This window comes from Protomyctophum parallelum, assembly GCF_964188405.1.
Source record: "Protomyctophum parallelum genome assembly, chromosome: 5".
Lineage (NCBI taxonomy): Eukaryota > Metazoa > Chordata > Actinopteri > Myctophiformes > Myctophidae > Protomyctophum > Protomyctophum parallelum.
In genome coordinates, this window is record NC_139702.1 from 24,344,610 (window position 1) to 24,370,577 (window position 25,968).

Sequence of the window (25,968 nt, forward strand, 5' to 3'; positions counted from 1 at the left end):
AAAGATGATTAATATATATTTGTTCAGGTTAGCTATGCATTCCATACAGTAGATTCCATAAGTTTTTCAGAACACCTAGATCAGGATTTCGAGGGTGTTCTTAGAATTTGGACCTCTGGTCTAAACGGGTTCAAACGTGTGAGGACCACTGGTCTATAAAGCAACCCGAAAATCCCCCGGAGGGCATGATTATTATCTGGCTTTTTCCCTTCGTTCGTTCACAGATTCGGCAACGACGTCCAGCACTTCAAGGTGCTGCGCGACGGCTCGGGGAAGTACTTCCTGTGGGTGGTGAAGTTCAACTCGCTGAACGAGCTGGTGGAGTACCACCGCACGTCGTCGGTGTCCCGCAGCCAGACCATCCTGCTGCGGGACATGGAGGAGGTCCAGCTGCAGCAGGTCCGAGGCAACACAAACAACACAGTGGTGGAAGAAGTATATACTCACATTTTGTACCCGATACACCACACATGTAGAAATTACAAATCACAAATAAAAGGTCTGGTATTCAAAATGTACATAAGTGCAAAAGTGTTCGCAAACAAAATATGGAAAGCAAAAGTACTTATTGTGCAGAATGTAATGCAAGTTTCAGAATGTATACAAATGTTTTGATTTGTGACCCGTTGTGAGCTTGTACTGTAGATCTACTACTATTTTCAAATAGCCTAGGTATGCAAAGGGCTGAAGTGACTTCAAAGTAACTAGAAGTTTTCAATAATTGTAGTGGAGTAAAAGTACAATATTTTCTTTTTTTTGTAGTGGAGTAGACGAAGTATTGGGAAAAGTGTACCTAAGTACAGTACTTGAGTAAATGTACTTCGTTACTTTCCACCACTGCGCAAACATACCTTCATCCATCTAATAATAATACACTTTGCTGTATCAAACTGATTCAGTTTCTGAATCTGGATTTTCATTCTTTGAAAAGGCCTCTATATTGCCATCTGTTGGACAACTGGTTAAGGTTTGAGAACCACTGTCGCTGTCCGGCAGAAACCACTTAACTCCATTTTGAGGTTTTAGATTTCTTTCTTTTTTTCATAAATCGGAACACCCTTTATGTCTGTGTTGGTTAAACAAATATTGAACCAATGAAAAGTATTTAAATGCGCTTCGCCCAAAACCTCCTAACTACTTGAGCTGGATGTATTTCCTGACAATTTAACAGTTTGGATTGATTGATTGATTGAAATATTTATTAACAGTTTGTAGAATTGACAGTACATTTTAAGCACAAACTCAATACAAAGACTGTCAACTGTGAGTGGACGACCCAATTAAGCATTACACTTGTTTACAACAGGGTCCACATTGTTCAATTCATCAAAACATTTAAAGACATACAAACATTTAGAGACATACAAATAGACATTTCTCTGTAGGTAAAGAACAGAACAGGAATTCATCATATGGGAAGCAAAAAAGGGAAAAGATACAATATACAGTGAGGGAAAATGGGGGGGGGGGGGGGGATTCAGATTTTACAGAGGCCAGTTTCGAAATGCAGCCATCCGTAGGTGCCCTTTGAGAGCGGTTTTGACCCATTGCAAGATGCTGTACTCTGTCGTCGACCCTAAGCCATCCCAGCCTGTCAAAGTGGGCAGGGGTGAGGTGGGTTTGGGGGGTGAGGCCAAGTAGGAGCCTGACCAGTTTGTTTTGAGAGGTCTGGAGCCTTGTTTTAAGGCCCTTTGAGGTGCTGTGGTACCAAGAGGTGGATGCATAGTCAAAGAAACCTTGTACGAGGGCTCCTGTTAAGGTCTTCAAGGTGTTTTTGCTGACCAGTGAGGAGATCCTGTAAAGGAATCTTGTTCTTTGATTGACTTTTTTGATTACGTTGGTGGCCATTTTATCACCGGAAAGATTGGCCTCCAGGATGGAACCTAGGTAGGTAATTTGATCTTTTCGTGTGATAATATTGTCACCCACTCTAACCAAGAAGTCATCTGCCTTGCTGAGTTTACTATTTGATCCGAAGACTGAGAATGGATTAAGTTTTTCCCAGGTGTAAGGATAGTTTGTTATCAGCGAGCCAGGTGCAGATTCTACAGAGTTCAGAGCTGAGGGTCTTTTCAACCTGCAGTTTGTTCCTGTCCGAGACCAGCAGTGCTGAGTCATCTGCGAACAGGAACAAGTTGCAGTCACAAGCTGAAGTCATGTCGTTAACATAAATTAGGAACAGTAAAGGCCCTAGTATGCTTCCTTGTGGGACGCCACAGCTCACTGGGAGGGGAGGGGACAGTGTTCCGTTCACCTCCACCATCTGTTCTCTCCCCTCCCCTGGAGTTAGGTGGTTTCTGCCCGACAGCAGAGATATGGTGCATGCATGAGTATTAATCTCAAATGATGACGGTGTGTGTGCACAAGTCTTTTTGGTTTTGTGTGAACCAGGGTCTTCTCCTAAGCACCTCAGTTGTGCAAAAGCTTTATTGTTGACAAAAATATATATTTGTGACAATTTCAGAGAGATAAAAGGCTGCACATGATCTGTGTTAAGCATTTGCTGTTTTACCTCTTGCTGTTATACACTACATGTTTTTTTTGTTGTCCTTAACGTGTATTTTCTGTGTTTCCCCTCCAGCATCTGTATGTCCAGGCGCTGTTTGACTTTGAGCCTCAGGAGGAGGGTGAGCTGGGCTTCAGACGTGGAGAGATCATCCATGTTCTGGACAACTCTCACGCCAACTGGTGGAAAGGTATGTGCCACGGCCAGATGGGAACCTTTCCCCGCAACTACGTCACGCCAGTCAACCATCACATGTAACCACGCTCGCCCTGACACGCGGAGGGACTCGATGGAGGACACGGCAAAATGCACCTTTCATGCTTCAGCCATCACATCCAACTGTAACAAACGGCACGTGGTGAGAATCTCTGTCGAGGAAATAAGAGGCAGAGCTCCGATTCATTCCTTTCGCCCCCGAATGAAGAGAGGGATGAAGAATGGCGATTGTGCGCATAAAGGAGGGAGACAAAGAGTCGAGCAGAGCATTTTGGCCAACTGTGATTCTTAAACACTGAGACATTGTTCAGCTGCCCGTACAGCGGACAACACGTGATGCTCAGAAGCAGAGATTCAGAGAGCAGAGCCCTCTGCATGGATACACTTTAATTATTAGCTAGCGAGTGACTTACAGTAGAGGGTGTGTATTTGTCTGAGGACATAAGAGCCGTTAATGGCTCATGGCTGTATTGACTGCAATGTTGACTCGCACCTGTAACCTTTAGCTTGTCGTCGGCTAGTCTCTCTAACCACTAGCGCGCTCTGCCACCCTTAATAAATCCTACTGTGGAATAAATTGGGGAAGGTAATCTTCAAGTTCTTCCTCATTCTTTCAAGCGACGATGCACTATGTCCAACGTCCCCCCTCGTGTTCTCGTTTTGTGTCTTTCGTCATGAATTAATTACCATTTTGTTGAAAGCGTCTGTGGAAAATTGGATTAATGAAAAGGTATTGGTTGCAGAAACCAAAGACTGGTGTTTTGATGTCAGCCCAGTTTTAGATTTATTTTATTTTTTCATTTTTTATTGCCTGAATTCTGTGTAATGTACAGTATTGTATCTGTTTGATCGATGGACTCTTTGCTGTTTTGGTTGTTGCCATTTTATTTTGAATGGAACTATTAGGCCCAAATCACACCAGTTGCAACTCCTTGCAAGTAACTGCCATTGGGTTTAATGGTTGCAAAATGTTGGAAGGAGTTGTGTCTCGAATCATTGGTGTGGTTTGGGCCTTAGTCTGTCTTCAGCAAGTTCACTGGTGTCAAGATGCCAAGCAAATATTAATTCAGGAAGAAATCAATTATTATTGATCAAAAAAACAAATCAATAATGTTAGCATGCCATATACTAGTATTCTGTGTGGACCAGCAGTACCGACATAAATACAACTTATTCATATCTTCAAGCAGCTTACCATGTGAAATTACATTTTGTTAAATACCATCATGCATTACTGAAATATGTTCATATAATTTATCCAAATAGGCATGTGAAAGTCTCATGGTATGCCTTTTGTCATTGTTTACATTTCTTTGGTATCCTGATAAAAAAAAACAGTTATTAGTGTGGTTATGACGTAAAGACTTTCATTTTAAAATGTCATATTTATTAAAGCACACGAATGTAGCCATCTTGGTCTCTAGGGTTATTGGCATCAGGGAGTATATGACTGGATTAATTAAAAATGACAACAATTTCTTGTAAAAAAATAAATACAATTATAAATATTTTATGAGTTAGTTTTATCATCTGATAAAACAAATGTGCATTGGAGGTGACTTGAGGACATTTTAACATCTCAATCAATCAGTAGTGCCTTCTCTATTGCATGTCATTTCTGCTTCTTATGTCCAACCTTTTAGTAAACGAGGTCAGGAGGAAATACTGACCTGTAACCTCATACAACGCAGGACGCAAACCATTCTTTAAATGCATTTAAAATGAGTTTGAACCCATCTCAACTCTGCAATCTATTTGGTCTTGCTGTGAAATAATCAAGATGTGCGGTCGTGTGTTGTGCCTGTCCGTCCAACTCTGTTACAATGAACAGTGGACTGAATTTTTAACTGGACAGTGGCTGATAATCAGAAGGGCTTCTTTTAACTCTGTGTACTTATTGTTAAATGCAATTTGCTGTTAAAGCAAGAGATTGATAACAGTAGATGGTTGGTTCAAAATGTAACGAGCTGGATATCGGGATGGTAAATTGTTTTACTGCACACATTTCATGACCACCATCCTAAGTATTACTGAGGAGATATGCCTCACAGGAGATTCGGTCTAATTTGGTGCAATGTAGATGCAGGCTAGAAATTCATGTTTGGTGGGTGAAAATACAGTACACATTTTCAAAAGGTGATACAAGGATTTGTGTTTTGCATTGCATGTGATCCCCTTTACTATTATACAGAATATGTTGGCCATTTTCTGATGATGTTATATTGGACTTCAGCCTATTTCCCTCATGTCTCTACAATGTGTGATATAAGGACATGCTTTAGTGAACGTGGAATCAGTCCACACATAGGCCTACTTAAAATTCCACAATGCTTCTGTTATAGTTTCATTTCCTCCTGCACGGCCTGCAGCTTATAGCTGTATTTTCATTCACCTAAATAATGTCATAATTTCATCGCCCCTCAGTAACAACCTGTGATTATTTACAATGCTGGAGATTTATTAAAAAAAAAGAATGAAAGAAAAAAAAAAGTGTGTGTGTGTCTATGTATTCATCCGTGTGTGGATGCAAAAGCATTTCTCCGTCGGTGTTGAACTCTGGATGTGATTATGTATCATCTTTGGATGAAGACGTACAGTATAATAAAATAACTGTTGTATGTGTGACTGCGACCTTAATTATTTATTTAGTTAGGGGATCCTAACAAACAAGAGTTTTTATATATTTTTCAATTAAGATCAATTCATTACATTTGTAGCCACTAACACCCACCCAAAGTACATCTTTACTTTACATGCCTCTAGTGATGTTGCAAGGTGTTATTTTGATTATGCAAATATAGTCATAATTGAGATCATGGAAATGTTTTGGTGACCTTTGGGCGAATAGTTAGAGCTTGGCTGGCATGTTGTCGTCTTGTTTGCTGATCATTTTACTGCAAGTGATGTTGCGTTTCTGCAGGGTAATACAATTGCCATACACATTTAATGGAGTAAAAGCCAATGTAGACTATATTCGCCTTGTCTTGCCTGGCTCACTTTCCGTTCAAGCCTTCAGTCAGCCAGTCAGGTTCTCAGTAGTAGAACACAGCAGGCAGGACATACAACGTTTCGACCAGTATATATATATATACTGGTCGAAACGTTATATATGTCCTGCCTGCTGTGTTCGTGAATAAAATTAACCTGGAGCATTACAAAGTGAATTGCGAGTCCTTGCTTTCGTCCATGAATTCTGTACTGGCCATATATGGAGTGTGTCTTGAGTGTACAGGGTTTGATATGGTCAGATCAACATGTCAGAACAGGTCAGCTCCATATACCGAGATCTAAGGGTGGTAGCGGGGACATTCTCTTTAGTGTACAGGGTTTGATGAGGGCCGGGCCTTACTTTTCGGGTCTGCTGAAAACTCTAGTTTTCATCGGCTGTCGGGCCCGCAGCCCCGCACTAATAACTTTGGGGCAGGCCCGTCTAGAGTTTGAACGGGTATCAGTCAAAAGGGAGACATCGAAGAGGAAGGATGTCTCTTTTTTTTAACCTTTTTAAGTGCTCGGATCGCCGCCTTTTTTTCTAGGTTCATCCATAATCCATATAGGAGATCTAAGGGTTTGAGGTTTGAGGTCAGATGTAGAGTTGCTGGCCAATATTGATGACAACTACAGGGCAGCGCTCTGTGGATTCGTCTATATAGTCTACTTGCCAGCCTCGACATTTCTAATATAAAAACTTTAGGGTTCACAATGGGGCTCTAAAGCCCTAACCACACCAAAGGGTCAAGACGGTTTAGTGTTGTCCCTGCGGTCTTGTTGCACGTTGACCCACGTTGACCCTAGTGATTCAATGCATGGAATTCAATGGCCCAAACCACACCAAAGGGTTGAGGCGGTTTTAACTCCTTGCAACCGTTTCGACCCAAGGAGTTGCATGGTGACCCTTGGTGTGGTTAGGGATTAAGGGCTGGCAAGTAGACTAATTGTGACAGCAATTAGCAGGTCGCATTTACTATGACATCAGGGATCTGAGGATGTCACGCGACGTCATGAGACCTGGGCACCATATATGGGGGCTTTCCCATGTATGGGGATTTTGAGTGATACACTGACGGACAAAAATTTACGATTTCATAGTAAATAATATAAATAATAATAACAATAATGATACAATAATAATCATTTCTCACTGCAAACTCCCATTAATTTCCTATCAGGAGTAATGGGGGGAGAAGGATGGGCCCCAGAGCAGAGAGAACATTCTGCCATCCATATTTTAGGCATTGGTGTTTTTTAAATAGTGTTTAATAATATGCAGTTTTTCTAGTTATCTTTAATAATACGCAGTTTTTCTAGTTATCTTTGCCAGGCTGGAAGGCCAGGAGCCAGAGATTATGTTTTGTTTCATCTGCCCGTCTCAAAAACTAAAAACAACATACTGTAGGCCTACAAAGAAATATAAAAAAGTACAATAAAGCACTCACATACACTCACGAGGTAGTGACAGATCTGCAGTGCTCCGCACACTGAGTAATGCTCCGAAGCTTTAAAAAAACATTTATTAAGGTTCCTTAAACAACATAGTGAACATGACGTTTCCAGCCTCTCGGCTCTTCATCAGATGCAAATGTAATCATGGAGGAGAGATTGATAGTTGCAGTATTTTATTTGATGAGTGATGGTTTGACTATGGTGTGACACTGAATGGAGAGGACAAGGGTGCACATGAGAGGTACATGGGGCTGTGCAACTTGTCAGGTTTGTAGCACTCCTAAATGGGCAGAACTGAAAGTGTTTTTGGAAGCTATAGAGGGCCCCCAACATGTGACGCCAGTTTGCGGATGATTGGATGTCGTGTTCAACTTCAAGATGTGCCATTTTTGCAACTGGTTATGGAATCGTTTCCCATCAAGCCTGGTCAGGACCTGGACAAATTAGTGATGTCTAGATTGGTGCAAGACAGTGTTGTTTTCGTCGACTAAAACTAAGACCTATTTTCACTGACAAAAACAAATGGAAACTAAATGAAAACTAAGCTACGATGACTAAAACTAAGACTAAATATACTGACAATTTTGTCGACAAATAAAACCTAGACTAAAATGTTAGGAAAGGACTAGTGGACAAGAGATCCAGTATAAGTCATTTTACACTTGGTTGCATGCTGAAAATAGCCGATCTACAAGCTCACAACGCGTCGCAACGATATGCCCCAGAATATCACCTGATGGACGTCCAGAGGGAGTCCGATCAACTTAAGTCATATCATAACTAGTCAGATCTGGCCCCAAATAAGCTATATTGTGTCCAACCATTCCATAGTATAACGGTAATTTTATTCTTTACTTCTGAGAGTTTTGTGCCCATTCTACCAATTTAGGCCTATGCTGTATTTCACATTGTGGGGGACAAAATCTTATAGTTTATACTAACTGTACATGATGACCCATATTAAATACATTCAAAGACAGGCACAGTTTATCATCGGTGGAAAGTAACTAAGTACATTTACTCAAGTAATGTACTTAAGTACAATTTTGAGGTACTTTTACTTTACTGGAGTATTTCCAGTAAAGTACTTTTGTCAGTACATTTACAGTAATTTTACTACTTCTACTCCACCTCAGTGGCAAATATTGCACTTTTACTCCAGTACAATTATTTGAAAACTTGCGTTCTACTACTTACTTAGATTCTGATTATTATTATCGGCTATTTTTATCCGCTATTTTCAAAATATATTTTTGTATACATTTTGAACATGTAGAAGTAACTTTTGGTACTTTTTTTTTAATGCATGATGCAGATACTTTTGTACTTTTAGTCAAGTAAATTTTAAATCCCAGACTTTTACTTGTGACGGAGTATTTCTGCATGGCAGTATTGATAATTTAACTGTTTCCACCACTGCAGTTTATTTATATTGGCAGGCTAATATTGTTATAAGTAGACCAATGTGTACGATCGATACAGTCTCTGACCACACGAGGGCAGAGTTTTCACAATCACATCCACACACAGTCACGGGTTGTTTGCCTCAGACAGACAGACAGACACTCAGACAGAGAGAGAAAACATGGCGGGTGATGGGGAGTCTTTGGAGTCTTGGCTCAGTAAGTACTCCTTCAAATGATCTATTTTCACGTAATTTACACATATAATAATAATGTGCTAATAACGTGCGATGTAGCCGGCGGTGTTTGACATGTTGCGTATATACATATGACAATGCTTTCCCCGTAGAATGTGCTGCTTTACGAGTGTTGTCAAAACAGCACTGATCAGTGCTGCTGCTGCTGGCCATGGTGTGTTTTGCCATGCTATTCCTCGATGTTTTGTTTTGAATAATAGGCTACTTAAAATGAGTTACACCGAGTTGGGTACAACTTACTATCGCGTGCAATTAAAAAATATAATATATTTTTACTGTTTTAGCTTGTAGCCTGTTTTTAGCATCATATGTCACCTGCAGGCTGTCACTGTCACACAACACCTGCTTTAAGTCTTTGTTGTTATCCCGACTGCATTATAACATAGCTGGCTTTATTAGAGAATCGTGTATGTCTTCAGCAGCAGTCAAGCTAGACGCAATTTGCAAGACTAGATTTTTGTTTAATATGTTGCAACACCAACCACTGACATCCAAACAGAAAAGTCCTAATTTAGCTGATTCAACATATTAAAATAATAACAACAATAATAATACATCAGATATGGTGTTGGAAATTTCGGCTCCAGTCAACTCACCAACATTGCAGCTGTACGGAAATCTTGAACTATCCTTTTTAATTATATCTGTAAAGTTTTTGTTTAATACAAATCCACCATAGACATGTTATATTATCTGTCAATAAATTCCATGCAGGTGATAACTAAGTGTTCTAATTTCACTCAATGGTCCTACATACCACCTGTTTTGAAATTGCACATTATGGAGGAGGCAGCAGGACATTACACGTTCGATATCACTTTTTTTCTTGACAGAGAGTAGCTCAGCTCAACCTACATTTTATTTATATAGCACATTTAAACATGACCAAGTCAACCAAAGTGCTGTACAGGTTAACAGAAAACAAAGAGCAAACAATGCAATAAACAGACATTAGCAGACAATAAACAAACAAGAAAACATTTGCCCCAGTGAGGGGAAGACAGGGCTGCCTCAGCTCACTAAAATCCAAGGAGAAGAAATAAGCTCATAACATGTAAAGTGGATTTTTATGAAACAAACACTTTGCAGATAGAAAGAGGACACGCTTTTCAATACAGCTGCAATGTTGGTGAGTGTCTTTTCTGTTTGGATATATGGGCTGTCAATGGCTTGTGTTGCAACTCTAGATTCAACATAAAGAAAAATATATAGTGTTGCAAAATGCGGCTAGATGAGCTGTGACTGGTTTTTATTGAGAGGATAGATAGCAGCATCTCATTGTAGAGGTCCTATACACAATAACATAAGTAAGACATTAAATACAAATACACAATACATACAGATACAGTTAGCTTGCTCACACTCTCTCACCCACACCCCCAGCCCTCAACTCATTTTAAACAAGTAAATGGAAAATAACCTGAATCAAAGTAAAAAAAAAAAAACATAAGTATGAGCAGTATTAAAAGCATGAACAGGTTGTATTGAGTTGTGAAGACAATTAAGGCCTGAAGCTGTTTATTTTCTTTGACAGACAAAGCCACCAGTTCCTCCAACTGACAAGAGGAATGGGAGTACATCATGGGATTCTGTGATCAAATCAATAAGGAGCTGGAGGGGTCTGTCTGTCTGTCTGTCTGTCTGTCTGTCTGTCTGTGCGTGCTAGTATATAGCTCCTACCAAGTATTACTACTCCTGTGACCTGTCCCTGTGATAATGAAATGGAACAAGCCTACTACATCCTGTTTCTAATATTGCTGTTACAGTAAACATTGTAATGCAATATTTACTTATATGTTTTTGTTTTTCTCAGCCCACAGATCTCTGTGAGATTATTAGCTCATAAGATCCAGTCTCCACAAGAATGGGAGGCTTTACAAGCCTTGACGGTATGTTTTATTTCATAAAGCCTAGGCCCTAAACGTATGCTAGAGGGTAAATAACTTCTTAATATGACATGGACATTGAACTTGGGCATATTGTGTCTTTTCACAGGTTCTAGAAGCTTGCATGAAGAATTGCGAGAGAAGATTTCACAGAGAAGTTGGAAGATTCCGATTTTTGAATGAACTGATCAAAGTAGTTTCCCCCAAAGTAAGTTGGCAAAGGTTTCTGCCATCAGGTGCCCGAAGTAGCGTCACTCTTATTAGGCAACCCAGTTACACAAAGACCCACCCCCGCCTGCCTCTGATTGGTGATAGCTCGTCGCTCGGAACTGCCTCTCACATGTATGGACGGACCGTGTTAAATATCTCCCCAAACTGTTACAATATCAGATATCTCTGTGGCATGCACCGTTAAGCACGAGACTTCCAATCCTAGCGCCTCGGTATCGAATCCCTCTCCGTCTCACATTTATTTTATTGGGATTAACTTTAGTTAGGTTTATGCATAGTTTTTGTCCACCCCAGCGCCGACTTGGTGAGAAAAGAAAACTGTTATGACGACAGCGTTGCACGTCTCTGGTGGGCTTGAGCAATGAGAGGCACCGCCGAGCGTGCCATTAGGTGAGCTAGTCGCAGTGCTGAACGTTGTGATGGCCACTAGCACTGTTCGAGTCATGTACAGAGTCATAGGGACGGAATCGTTAATGGGAGGGGGGAGGCAGGCGGGGGCATAACTTTGCATCTTTGCATAACTGGGTTGCTTAATAGATACACATAATAGACGCACTGATCCCCATTGATATACAATGCAAAGAATGTTATTTTTTCACTGCCAGTACCTGTGTCTCCAGTACCTAGGAGACAGAGTATCTGAGAAAGTGAAGACGAAGGTGATTGAGATGCTGTACAGTTGGACTGTCTCTCTACCGTATGAGGGGAAGATCTCTGGAGCATATCTGATGCTGAAGAAGCAGGGTGAGATGAATCTCTTCGAGAACAGATTCCGAGCTGCACTACTGAATCTGTTGGCAGGGGCATTCAGAACGAGCATGTACAACATTGGGGTTTAGTGGAATTAAATCATAGACGCCACACCGGAAGAGGAAGGTTGAGGGCGGACCAAGCGGGCCAACATCCTGTTATCCACATTCTATTGGGCGGCACCCCCATGAAGACTGACAGAGCAGCGAGGCTACACATACTACTGTTGTGGGGAACACCATCAAAGAAAAAGCATTGGCACTCACATGTTAATCATATTCACATGCATTCCTCCCACATTTGTGAATTTAAACAACTGTGCTCTGTATTTGCACTCCCCAAGCCTACAAACCTGACTATAGTTGGTTTTGTGTTTTATGTTGCAGGTATTGTTTCAGTTGACCCAGATATCTCCCTTGATGGCACACTAATACCATCACCTTCCTTAAATCCCAAGAATCCTGTGTTTGAAAATGAAGAGAAAAGCAAGGTACTTTTTTTTTGTTTACTGTATCTATAAACTTAAATTAGCTAATTTATAAATTATTTCACCAGAAGATATCCCAATGTCGGGTTAGATTTCAGTTCAGTCTGTTCTGAGATTTCTTCAGGTGGACATCTTTTCCACCTCTGCTAGTCTTGGCCCATCATGCTGTACATCTTGATAACTATGTTAAAAGTCTGATTGTCACCTAATCTGAGTTCCCAGAAGTTTCCATTTCTTTCGCCACTAGGGGGGCCATTTTTTACTATTTTCAAAAACATTTTAAAATAGTTCAAAAAAAATGGCAAATTAGTTTAGGGATAAGGGTTATAGCCTCTTGTATCCCAATAAGATTTGACCTTTATAAATTAAGGTGAAATGAAAAATAAATTCATATCAGCAACCAAGCATTCTGTATCACAGCTGAAACCTGGAAACTGCTTTCATAGTTTCTACGTCATTTGTTTAGTTTTGTTGTGCTTTATCAAACTAATGATGGTGTGCTATGACCTTTCAATGTACGCCTTGACATATACAGGATGATTAATGATTGAAGTTTGCTTTTTCAAGGCCTGGGAGCTGACTTTAGCTATGCTGCTTTGGCCGTTTTGGTTTCCCACATTTTGTGGGAAACCAGCTTTTATGCTGATTATTTTGTTTTTCTTGCTGCAGAGATTAGCAGAGCTACTGAAGAGCAAAAAGCCGGAAGATCTGCAGGAGGCCAACCGGCTCATCAAGAACATGGTGAAAGAGGCAAGTTGTGGAATGTTGCTATCTAGACTAGAGGTTGCCGGATCTTCCAAAGCCGATATCAAATATTTTAGAGAACGTGAAAGCCAAAGGTGATATTGTGTTCTGTATCACTCAAGTTAAAGAGTTAATCTCTAATCAATACAGCGAACACGGTTACTGTTTTAAAAGGTGTCTGATACCACTGCTTGTGCAGTTTGTGCACATGCCTTTGGTTCTAGGCAGGCCATGTTTATTGTTGACCCAAGCTTTACTGACTATTTATAGTAGTGCTTGACATGTTCTTTTTTTGCACTCAAAACATGTGAAACACCAGATAACAGATACCAGATAACATCTTTATCAGAAATGTCTATGGTAATCTATTTTGTGAAAATGTGTTTTATACAATAATCTATCATATCGCCATCCTTCGCCTAGGGCAACAATGTCGATGTGGTACAAAATGATAATAGCAGACCGCTATATTGGCCAGTCTTATATATTGGACCATCTTTGATCTAGACAACGCACAGCTGTGTCACTCTTACAAAAATAAAATAAACTAGAAAAAGTGCCCTTCTGGGCACAGGTCTCCACCAGGAGGATAGGGGTGTGTGTGTTCATTTTGTTGAGGAAATGTAGAGCCAGATCACTCTCTGAGGATAGAAGTCTGGCATGTCGTCCTCAGCCTAGTGGAAATGTGCGTGTATAATTTCACGGAAATTGAACACTGTGTTTGTGATTTGGAAGCCAATCTTAATCAATCAGGATGGGAAATGGTGCAGATCCGTGTTGATCACATGACTATGGAGATAGTGTATACCGAATTGTGTGATGTATGGATAAATTGTGTACGAGTAATGTACATAAAAAGCCAAAAAGGTTTTGCCTAAATCGGCCTCATGGTGGTGCTATAACAGGCCGTTGAGGAATATTTGGGGCAGAGGTTCGTCTTTGGATGGGGCTAATGTTGCCGGAGATTAGCTGGTAACGGACGGACGGAAGGACGGACGCATGCACACACACACACACACACACACACACACGGACAGAGTGCAAAACATACTCTCTCCCCATGCCTTCGGCCTGGTGGAGACAAAAATGTGCTCCGTGTGTACTACACACTATAATCAGTCTTTCTTTTTTTTTAACAGCAAGCCTGTGCTTGCTTATATACAGACAATCAAGTTTGACCAGCATTGTCATAGAAACCACAATTCTTCTAAGTCGCCTCGGGGTGTAAATGTCAGGTGCTCTTTGTTTTCTCCTCAGGATGAGTTGAGAGCAAAGAGAGACATTAAGCGAAACAACACCCTGAAGGAAGTCGACAACAGTGTCAAACTGCTCAATGAAATGCTGGCCCATTTCAACACAGAAGACTCCACAGATGGAGACAAGGAGCTAATTAGGGTTTGTCTCCATCCATTATGTCTCAAATTACCCACAGAAATTTGATTCACATGCATTCATTTGTCTTTGGCGGTGTAGCACAGTCAACAGTCAGTTTTGCTAGGACTGCAAATTGTACACATCTTGCGTCCCTGTCAGCCTGATTCAAAATGCTACTGTTGGGCTTGTTGTTATGTACAGTATATTAACACCCATACAGTTTGAAATTAAGTACATTTTGAATAGTTTTCTGCATAGGTTCTAGTTACATGTAACCTAAAAGATTTAATTCAGCCAAGTGCCAGGACTCTTTTGTCCAACTGTATCGTCATTTCTATACATTTATAAATCACTAATTCAGTTCTGCCACATGTACGAGTTAAGTTCATCAAGTTGGATGACTCATAAATGCATTTAGATGACCGCGGTACCGTTAATGTTTGAATTAATTGCAGATGTCAGTGTAGTGCTGTGTGCTTATTATTATTTTTCAACCTTTCTTCTGTCTAAAGGAGTTGTACGGTGACTGTGACAAACTCAGAAGGACTGTATTCCAGCTCGCCACTGAGACCGAAGACAATGACAGCAGCTTAGGTGAGGGGAATATATATATATATATATATATATATATATATATAAATATTCTTTTTTAAAAAATATTGTTTTTTATTGTTCATACCAGCAGCAGTTGGTCACAAAATACAGTATCTCGCCTATAAGGGAGAAAAGAAAAAAGAGACATTTTTCTGTTTTTTTTCGCTAGGACAATCTCCTAATTTTTCGGAAAGAAAAATATGAAATGTGTCAGTCAGTGATTTCTTTGGATATTTAAGTTATCGTATTTGTCCTGTGCAATTTGTGATTAAGAAGTCTAAAAGGCAAACAGAAATGCAAATTGTAACGTTCCAATGTTAAATGCAAAGAACACAATTAAATTGTTATACACAATTATTTGTGTGACGATTAATCGTCAACTTAAATGTGCACCAGTGTCCCAACTCCACACTCAGAACAGGGACTGCCATCGTGCAGGCCTGAATACCCTTTTTCCAGTGTAATCTTTTAACTGTGTTACCGACCGTCACCAGGAGATATCCTGCAGGCCAGTGATGACCTCTCCCGTGTCATTAACTCTTATAAGATGATTGTGGAGGGACAGACCATCAATGGAGAGACAGAGGAGCCACACACACTGTCACCATCTTCACAGGGTGGGTAGATATGGATGCTATTTCTAACCTTTTGCTTTTTAAGTGACATGTAGGATCATGGGGTGGCAGTAGCTCAGGGGTAGAGTGGCCGGTAGAGCAGCCGGATTCGATCCTTCAGCAGTTAGTGTTGAAGTGTCCTTGAGTAAGACTCTGAACCCCGAATTGTTCCTGATGTGCAGGTTGGTGCCTTGCATGGTTTCCTCCGCCATCTGTGTATGAATGTGTGTGTGTGGATGGATGAATGTAATGCACAATCTATGTAAAGCGCTCTGGACAAAAAGCGCTATATAAATGCACCATTTACCATTTAGGATCAGAATTTATCACACAGATGTATGCTTTATTTACCTACTGTATATGATTCCCCCCCCCCTCTATTCATTCAAGCCTTTATTAATTCTCAAAAGACATTGAGGTTTCCCTCATTTGCAGTGTCGTCAACAATGATGATAAAACAATACAGAAACTTTCCCATATTGTGTGCTACAACACAAGTTTAAAAGCAGCTGCACTTGTGGGTAGGTCTGCAGTCAAAGATTTAAATTGAATATCTTATGGGAGAACAGATCTTTAATTTAAGCTGTTGTTCATTCCAAGTGGTGAAAAGGCTGTTTTCCCCAGCTCTGTGTTTACGTTGACCTTTAGTGTGAGCCAGTCACTGGAGCGTGTCCTTATATACAGTATGTTACAGGATTCCAACCCAGTAGAGATTCAATATACAATGGTAAAGTGAAAGTCCCATCAATTGCCTTGAAACTAAATAAATACCAGTGTTTGTTTTGCCTGCCATATTTTCATGTCATGTGTATCACAAATACTACAGATGTTGCTTCTTCGAAAAGATAATACTATTATCTATTACTATTAGATTACTTTGTCATCTCTGTCTCCCAACCACTCTGTGTTCCTCGTTCCATTTCACTCACCTTCCCTGGGCAGTCGTCAACCCCTCCAGCACTAGCAGCATGGAATCAGAGATCCTGATTGACCTGGCGGGTCTCGGTCTCCAGAGCCCTTCTTCATCGTCAGACCAGCAGCCGAGCCAAGCCCCCCCGCTCTCCATCCCTGCCGACCTGCTCTATGGGTGTACTCCCACTGCTCCCCTCCAAGGCCCGGTCCCCAACTCGCCTTCTGCAGCCGTCTCCCTACTCGATGGAGATCTGTTGTCTTTAGGTATCGCCATAATGTACAGTTCTGCTAGTTCTGTATTGTTATTTGCCCATTAAGACCTGGAACACCTACATTATATATATGGTGTTAAACATTTCAAGCCGGGAACACGTTTTGAGCTTGTCAATCTGCTATTTTTGTAGTTGAATCTCGTTTTTCAGAAAACCTAAGCCCAAACCACACCAATGATACGCCCATGCTGCAAGTTGCAACATGCAACTACTTGGAACCATTATCCCCTATGGCAGTTGCATTGGTGCCCTTAACAGAACTAATTTGTTGAAAGAAGTTGAAACTACCGGTAGTTGCATTGGTGCAGTCTTTATTGTCTCCACCAGGCCGAAGGCATTTGGGGAGAGTATGTTTTGCACTCCGTCCGTGTGTCCGTCCGTCCGTCCGTGTGTCCGTCCGTCCGTCCGTCCGTCCGTCCGTCCGTCCGTCCGTCCGTCCGTCCGTGTGTCCGTGAGCAGCTAATCTCGGCCACCGTTAACCCGGTCGATGCCAAATTTTGCACACACACTCCCTGGATGCCAACGATGAACCTCTGCCCCAAACTTTCCAGAACGGCCTGTTATAGCGCCACCAGGAGGCCGCTTTGTGCAAAACAAGTTTTTGCACAGTACACCTACAGATTTTGTCCAAACATCACGCAAATTGGTACACAGTCTCTCTAGAGCCATTCAACGAAACCGGTCTTTCAGATTTCTCACACTCCATCCTGATTGGTTAAGATTGGCTTCCAAAGTTCACAGGAGTGCTAAGTTTCAAACAAAATGCTGCAAATCATGAACACATCGCGTGATTTCCGTGAAATTGTGCACCCACATTCTCACTAGGCCGAGGACGAAATGCCACATGAACAATTTCAACTCAGACTCAAGGTGGCGCTATAACTGGCCGAAAAGTGTTTTTACCTCTAACTGCACGGATCTGTGGATAACTTTGTATGCCAACTCCCTAGAGGCCAAGGAAAAACCTTTGCCTGGAATTTTTCACATCTCTTTATAGCGCCACCAGGAGGCCGACATATGTAAAACACATTTTCTATTATTACTCCTTCAGATTTTATCCAAATTTCACGCAAATCGGTATACACTATCTCCATAGTCATGTGATCAACACGGAGCGCCACCATTTCCCATCTTCCATCCTGATTGGCTAAGATTGGCTTCCAAACCTCACACGATTCGTCCATTTCGAAAAAAGGCCACAAATCACAAACAGTGTGCAATTTCCGTTAAATTATACATGCACATTTTCACTAGGCCGAGGACGACATGCCACAATTTTTTCCTCAAAATCAGCCTCACGGTGGCGCTATAACAGGCCAATTCCTGTTTTTAGCTATAACTGCATCGATCTGTATACAACTTATGTATGCACACATGGAAAAACATTGTACCTGCATCCCTCCAACACGAACCTCCGGCCCAAATCTTCCTCAACAGCCTGTTATAGCGCCACCATGAGGCCACAACCTGACCTGCCCTGGTGGAGACCTGTGCCGATTGGCACTTTGTCTAGTTTTTTATGTTTTTTTTCATTTAATTTTCATTTAATTTAAACAGTGTTGTAACTTATTCACTAATAGCCTTCAAGTTTATTTGATATTTTGTTTAGATAAAGACAAAGATGCTTGTTTCTGATTTCAGGAGAGAAGGAATGCATATACTGTATATATATATATTTGTTGTTTTGCAGCTGACCCTGTTACCATTTCATCGAACTCAAATGTACCTAAAGATGAAAAGTGGAGCAGTCAGCTGACGTCTTCACAGGTTTTGACATTTTTGTCAAAGATTTAAGTCAAAACGGTTTTAGCTGAGAGACTATGCTCGACGAATAATTGTATTTTCACATCTGTTCCAGGAAACCAGGCAAGATTTAGACCTTTTCAGCAGCGCTTCCCTTCAGAACCGTGCCTTTTCTACATTGTCCTTCCATACAGACATGCTTTTTTCTTCGACCGTGGCCCCGGCTGGTTTGCCCCAGCAGTCTTCCGCAACAGACTCAACCTTATCCTTCCCTGCCACGGCATCATTCCCCGCCCCTCCCTTTCCCACGGAATCGCCTTCGGCGCCAATCATTCTCCCACAGCCGTCGCTCGGTGCGGTCACCGCTACCTCTCCCCCTTCTGCTGTGCTGTCTAGCAACGTGGCCATCCTACCTCAGGCGCCCTCCTCTCCCTGCAGCGTTGCCCCACCTGCGTCAGCCTCGGCCTCACTTCACCACAGTTTGCAGGACCTCGCTATGCTAGACCTGGACTGCCCTAAAAAGTGAGCAATGGGTTCAGTTTTAACTTACGTTTTTAAGTTCCACATTTGCGTATTCAGGTGTTGGATGTCCTTCCATTGTGCTACGTACTGGTGTTTGTTAAATCTGTCATTAAATGTTGTTCTCAACATAGTGTCATGGACCCTGGCAGCTTACTGGATTTGAGCGAGGATGTTGGCGCTCTCGCAGGCTCATCCTCCAGTAACGGTGTTCCGTCCTCCAGATGTAGTCCTCTGCTCCTGGCGGGGGTTCCAGGCTCATCCTCCAGTAACGGTGTTCCGTCCTCCAGATGTAGTCCTCTGCTCCTGGCGGGGGTTCCAGGTGAACCCATTAATGCACATCCACAGCCGGTTGGGAGTCAGACGAATGCTAGTCCTCTGCTGTGCTCTCTGTCTCCAGCCCTACCTCTGAGCCAAGCCAGTCCAGTCAGAGGCCAGGAGATCTCCCTGGCCAAGGTTTTTGTTCCACTGGATGCCATCACACCAAGTGAGTTGCATAAAAATGCCCTTTATTTTAACCCATTCTGACCTGAGATCAGATTCTAAAATGTCTGTTTGAAAATGACAGTTACTGTTATCTGAAGAAGCTATGTTTCTATGTCAGTTGTTCGATTTAAAAAAAATAGCAGACCTACAAGCTCGTAGCGCTCCACTCGGTGGCGCGCTATGAGCTTGTAGATCTGCTATTTTTAAATAGCTAAAGCAACGTAATGCTAACAACAAAACGGGTTCCCGCCTAAAATGGGTTAATAATATAATTAAGTAAACTTTAAGTAAATGGTTGAGGTTGACGCCAGGTATGACGTGACAACAATCTAGAGGTCCAGGTTTCTAGGTAATATTATGTTTTTGTACTTTTGTACTTGTACTAATTTAAAGTTAAATATTGTAAATAAGTTCGATTTATTGAATTGATTCTTGTGAAAATTAGCATGAGCTCCATCTTTTACATTTGTGTCTACACAGTGAAAGCTCTAAAAGACCAGAGCAATTATTATGACATGTAGAATAGCCATTGAGGTACACTGCATGTGTGACCTGCCCATAATGCAAAATGTACTACTTCCAACAACACATGTCCAGAAAGATGTGGTCCTATATAATACCAGGTGCACACACATACTGTATGAGTACAGTACATATTACATACTAAGGCTGCAACTATTAATCATAATCGAATCGATTATTCAATTAGTTGTCAACTGATCGATTAATCGAATCGGCAACTAATCGCTGTAGTTTTTTTGCAATTAATCATGGGTGTTTTTCCAGTGTTAAGTGTAAGTAAAGAGGAGTGAGCCAACTCTCTTCCCTTACAATCTGATGATACAATAGATGATAATGCAGAATCACATGGTATCATCTAATTTATGAGGAGATTTTACCCTCAACATCAACTTATTTATAAAAAACGGCCATAGCCGTCATCACAAATGTGATGAGGTCATCACATTTGGGCACATTTGGGCAAGAGTCTATGGCCGAAATTAGCCCAGGGAGTGTTTTTCGTTCAAAACAAATGCTTGTATTGAGTTCAGAATCATGAAAGTCCCCTAGTTTGACATGTCACATACATTTTTGCCTTATATAGGTTGTTAATGGTACCCCAACTTTCAACCCTGAATTTACCATTATCCACTAAATATTTAATTCACCATTTTAATGTTATTTGGATGACCATAAGGATAATAAAAAACCTTGAACGATTACTATTGCAATTTATTTTTGGTCTTATTTTGGGCCTAATGGCCCATGCTTTTCAGAAAAAGTAGTTTTCCTTCAATCTGAAAAGCGCGCCACTGCCACCTACAGGTTGTTGTGTGTGTGTTGTTTTAACTGGTCGTTTGTAAATAAGCAACAATCGGTGCGCTCTACGTCACCGCCCAGTGCACTCAAGAACTGAGCACATTCCACGTGCACATTTCCAAACGCACCCTATGTTGAGAGTGACAGTGCAGAGAGAGCAGCTGGCATGATGGGGGTGAAAACAGTCGTAATGTTAATTTAAATTGAGATATTACTCTAATTTGGCCTTTTAAACCTCATTTTTAGACTATAAATTGACATTAAAAAAGGCCAAACAAATTCATGTTGCCGCAGTTCGGCCCCCCACATAAAGTCCTGGAGAGATGTTGGCCCAAGGTAGAGGAGCCATACCGCTGTTCTTGTCAATGTAATTGGTTTGAGAGAAGAAAGAAATCTTCACTGAGAGGTGATTTTCCACAAGAAATTGCAGTTCCTATTCCTGAGTTACTTTATGGCATAACAGTGTTGACTTCTGTCTTTAGTAAATTATATGTCCTGAATAATGGATTAAAATAACATTTCTTTCTCTGTGTCTGTTATTAGGCAAAGTGTGTCCAGTGACGGTATATGACAAGGATGGCATCCGCGTTCTGTTGCACTTTGCCACAGATTGCCCGTCGGGCAGACCGGATGTTCTCGTCATGGTGGCGTCCATGCTTAACACAGCCCCACTGCCTGTCACCAATGTCATTTTGCAGGCAGCTGTGCCTAAGGTAAATTCAGTACCTCCATGCTTTCACCTTCCTAAAAACAAATGTACTATCGCTTATGTATGTACAGTAGGGTTGTCACGATTACATATTTAAGTTGATAATTGTGATTGTGATTTTGGCAATGGTAATTGGAACATTTAATATGAATAGAAATTACATTCCTGTTTACTTTTAGGCTTCGTAATGAAAAAGTGCACAGGACAGACATGACAAATAAGTGAAATATACCAAGAAATTAGGGACTTTTATAAATGTTATACTTTAAAAAAGGTAATAATAGCAAAGAAAATGGCAATAGCAAAAATGGCTGATCTATGAGCTTGTACGCTACTAAAAAAAACATTCAGGTCATCTGACATCATTAACCCCTTCTTCCCCTGCTCTGCAGTCAATGAAGGTGAGGCTTCAACCGCCCTCAGGAACAGACCTGGCTCCATTTAACCCTATCCTTTCCCCTGCTGCAATCACCCAGGTCATGTTACTGGCCAATCCTCTCAAGGTAGCTCTGCATTTTATTTAAACATTCTAGTACATTCCCTCTCTAAAGCTGAAATCCATAACTGTCATTTACTACCCAGGGTTCAAATCCGGGTCCCATGTGGGCACCAAATCTATTACAGCCGTAAGGGAGTGCACATTTTTTGGAATTTGAGTTTTATTCAGTACTCCTTGTTAACCAAATGTAGGTCCTACCAGCCTGATGGAGTGGAACGGAACTGGTTGGAATAACGTGTTCCTTCCATGCACAGAAGAGCAGGGAGACCACCTCAAGCCACTTCACCTAGTGAAATGAATAATACGTTTTTCACACATTTAGACCATATCTGTGGTCACCATATGGGCATACCTAACAATGAATGCCAAAACAATGGGAAGTATTTCATGTTTGTGTATTTTTATATCAAAAGTCCATAAAAAGACAATTTGAATTAGGGTACTTCCTTTGAACGAAAACATGCTGCGTGATGACGTGTAGAGACTCTCATGCATATAATCTTGATTAAATTCACCTGTTTGATTCCCATTGCTGCGTTGTCCTCCAAATACAGCTGGTTTTGATGACAGAACTACTCCGTATTTAGGGTGCGTTCGGAAATGCTAGTTATTGCTAGAAATGCTAGTATATTAGTTTGCATTGCACAGTGTGCTCACTCAGTGCACTATTTCCAAACGCGCCCTTAATCTCATTCAAGATGACATCCATACAGTGTCAACTTGTTTTAAACTTAATCATCACCTTAAAATATGTATCTGAAAACATTATAGGTTAGAAATAAGCCATGAACTGCCCGTCTCTCTGTCACTTTGTAAACAAAGTTTACACTCTGCATGTGCGTGCATACGTGCATGAGACGGAGCTATGTCCCAAAGCCTGGAGGGATGCAACGTTCTGATTGGTTAAAAAACACACAGCTTTCCTTTTCAGAGTGAAACTTCAAAATAAAATGTCCGTATTTTTCATTTCACTAGGTCTTTAATTACTGTATTCACATACTCTACAATACATATTGGTTCAAGTAAAAAGTGTTTTCAGTTCATGTACTACATTAGGCACGTTCCAATTTCAAATGCATGCAATTAATTAGCCAGATTTAAGCATTGGCTGGTATTATGAGGAAGCATTACTGGCTGGCTAGAGGCTTTGAAGCTAAGCCTTGTGTGTGCGTGCACATGTGTGTGTCTTGCAGGAGAAAGTTCGGATGAGATACAAGTTGACATTCACTCTGGGAGAAGAGCTCCGCACAGAATTGGGAGAAGTAGACCAGTTTCCACCTGCTGAGTGTTGGGGGTCTCTATAGCCCAGCCTGTGCTTTTTGAGACTGGACACCCACTACAGGATTTATTGATCTAAATTATCAAAGTTAACATCACACCATAATGCATGGCATTAGATGTTAAGAAATCTGACATGGGATTTTCGTCACTGTCCATTGGTGTAAAAGGTGTCCTTGTTTAGGCTGTATCTGGTCAAAACCCCATAGTGTACAGTCCAATCAGTCAGTGTCGGGCTAACAGCCTGGAGTATTTACCTGGTTTCAACAATTTGAGCACAACAGGTCAAAAGACGGTTAACTAAATAAGGTCAAATTTTACTTTTCTGTAAAAGTTTTAAGTTATTAAGTGCTATTTCCATTAAGGAACTTTTTTCTTTTTTGTATTACAAAACAAATTACTTTTATTTATTTGCACTTTAAATATGCCATAGTCCTGAAAGCATTTGGTTTTAGTATTACAAACAACCATTTACGGTTCCAATATGTTACACTCAATAGTTATAATACATTGGTTACACACTTTTACTGGACTAGACCATAGCTTTTCTGGTTTTAAATTGGTACATGAAGAATGAGTTACTTCCTAGTTCCTACCAACATTTGCTGACTGCATAAAACGTTTCAACTTACGAGTTCATATACAGTAACCAAGCTTTTTAGTATTCTACCTTTTTTTTTTTTTTTTTTTTTGTAATCTTGTGTGTTATTTATATTTTATGTTGAGATTTTGTTTATTTCTGGATTTCTTGTGACACTAATCTATCAGGACAAGTGGGTGACCACTGTCTTTATTTATTTACTCATGAATGTATTATTTGATTTGGGTGTAGGTGAGTTCTCTTATTAAAAATGTGGTATGCATCTTTGCAAGCTATGCAAGGAGATGCAGGAAGCAAGCACAGCAATGTTTAGGTTAGGGACTGATTGCTAGTCCTGCTTCAACTTGTAATATAAACCAGGTTAGGGACTGATTGCTAGTCCTGCTACAACTTGTAATAGAAACCAGGGCAAATTTGACAAGTGAAGCATACCTAGAATGATGACTACAATTGTGGGAGTTTTCTGTACAAAGCAGTTGTTACTTAAGTCATGAATTATTGAATAACGATCAAAACATGGTGGTTTCTCCAATGCAGTAAGCAACCCAAAAACTGTGACACCATATATTGATTATTATATTGTGATAATGTTTATTTGTCATATTGTCAAATGGAATATGTGTAATGCATATTGAGGTATATTTTTGAAGAGAAAAAACTGCATGATGAATAAATAAATAAAAAGTTTTGCAAATTGTAAAAAAAAATCTCCTCAGTGTTCACTGAAGTGGATGCAGTACCAGATTTTACCCTGAACAATGATTGGAATCTACAGGTGTATATCCTTCAAAATCCTGCATGCTGGAGCAGTGGTGTATGGCAAAGCATAAACAAAGACTAAAGCATTGAGGTCACACACTTGTGTGGCTTCCTGGCAGTGGCACTTAACTAATCATGAGAAACTAGACAAAGTGCCAATCGGCACAGGTCTCCACCAGGGCAGGTCAGGTTGTGGCCTCATGGTGGTGCTATAACAGGCTGTTGAGGAAGATTTGGGCCGGAGGTTCGTGTTGGAGGGATGCAGGTACAATGTTTTTCCATGTGTGCATACATAAGTTGTATACAGATCGATGCAGTTATAGCTAAAAACAGGAATTGGCCTGTTATAGCGCCACCGTGAGGCTGATTTTGAGGGAAAAATTGTGGCATGTCGTCCTCGGCCTAGTGAAAATGTGCGTGTATAATTTAACGGAAATTGCACACTGTGTTTGTGATTTGTGGCTTTTTTTCAAAATGGACGAATCGTGTGAGCTTTGGAAGCCAATCTTAGCCAATCAGGATGGAAGATGGGAAATGGTGCCGCTCCGTGTTGATCACATGACTATGGAGATAGTGTATACCGATTTGCGTGAAATTTGGATAAAATCTGAAGGAGTAATAATAGAAAATGTGTTTTACATATGCCGGCCTCCTGGTGGCGCTATAAAGAGCAGATGTGAAAAATTCCAGGCAAAGGTTTTTCCTTGGCCTCTAGGGAGTTGGCATACAAAGTTATCCACAGATCCGTGCAGTTAGAGGTAAAAACACTTTTCGGCCAGTTATAGCGCCACCTTGAGTCTGAGTTGAAATTGTTCATGTGGCATTTCGTCCTCGGCCTAGTGGGAATGTGGGTGCACAATTTCAGGGAAATCACGCGATGTGTTCATGATTTGCAGCATTTTGTTTGAAACTGAGCACTCCTGTGAACTTTGGAAGCCAATCTTAACCAATCAGGATGGAGTGTGAGAAATCTGAAAGACCGGTTTCGTTGAATGGCTCTAGAGAGACTGTGTACCAATTTGCGTGATGTTTGGACAAAATCTGTAGGTGTACTGTGCAAAAACTTGTTTTGCACAAAGCGGCCTCCTGGTGGCGCTATAACAGGCCGTTCTGGAAAGGTTGGGGCAGAGGTTCATCGTTGGCATCCAGGGAGTGTGTGTGCAAAATTTGGCATCGACCGGGTTAACGGTGGCCGAGATTAGCTGCTCACAGACACACGGACGGACGGACGGACGGACACACGGACGGACGGACGGAGTGCAAAACATACTCTCCCCACATGCCTTCGGCCTGGTGGAGACAATAACCAACAAGCCGTTTCCTGTCATTTTGGGCATGCATGTCAGGACATTTTTCACAAAAACGTGA

General features: G+C 41.0%; 2 protein-coding genes across 5 annotated transcripts in view; both read left to right on the forward strand.

Annotated features, from left to right (window-relative positions):
• The window catches only part of LOC310859321 (growth factor receptor-bound protein 2-like), a 29,361-nt gene extending 24,028 nt beyond the window's left edge, over nucleotides 1-5,333 (forward strand). For 2 of the 3 annotated variants that reach the window (XM_083765786.1, XM_083765787.1), the window contains 2 exons: nucleotides 225-435; nucleotides 2,582-5,333. In XM_083765786.1, the coding sequence (XP_083621912.1) occupies nucleotides 225-435; nucleotides 2,582-2,764 (394 nt within the window). In that variant the 3' untranslated portion in view covers nucleotides 2,765-5,333. The remainder of the gene's footprint in view (nucleotides 1-224; nucleotides 436-2,581) is intronic. The other variant, XM_083765788.1, reaches the window with a different exon arrangement.
• Nucleotides 5,334-8,740: 3,407 nt separating this feature from the next.
• On the forward strand, nucleotides 8,741-24,532 carry gga3a (golgi associated, gamma adaptin ear containing, ARF binding protein 3a). Of its 2 annotated transcripts, XM_083764919.1 has the most exons (17): nucleotides 8,741-8,784; nucleotides 10,357-10,441; nucleotides 10,636-10,711; nucleotides 10,818-10,916; nucleotides 11,560-11,683; nucleotides 12,076-12,179; nucleotides 12,846-12,926; nucleotides 14,178-14,315; nucleotides 14,807-14,888; nucleotides 15,383-15,505; nucleotides 16,445-16,678; nucleotides 18,377-18,453; nucleotides 18,545-18,951; nucleotides 19,083-19,435; nucleotides 21,298-21,467; nucleotides 21,856-21,966; nucleotides 23,156-24,531. In XM_083764919.1, exons 2-17 carry the CDS (start codon nucleotides 10,404-10,406, stop codon nucleotides 23,264-23,266), a joined length of 2,328 nt encoding a protein of 775 aa, XP_083621045.1. In that variant the 5' UTR covers nucleotides 8,741-8,784; nucleotides 10,357-10,403; the 3' UTR covers nucleotides 23,267-24,531. The 2 variants fall into 2 exon arrangements, with proteins under 2 accessions (XP_083621045.1, XP_083621046.1); XM_083764920.1 differs by lacking the exons at nucleotides 8,741-8,784; nucleotides 21,856-21,966 and having other exon boundaries at nucleotides 10,375-10,441; nucleotides 21,298-21,476; nucleotides 23,156-24,532.
• Nucleotides 24,533-25,968: the final 1,436 nt, after the last annotated feature.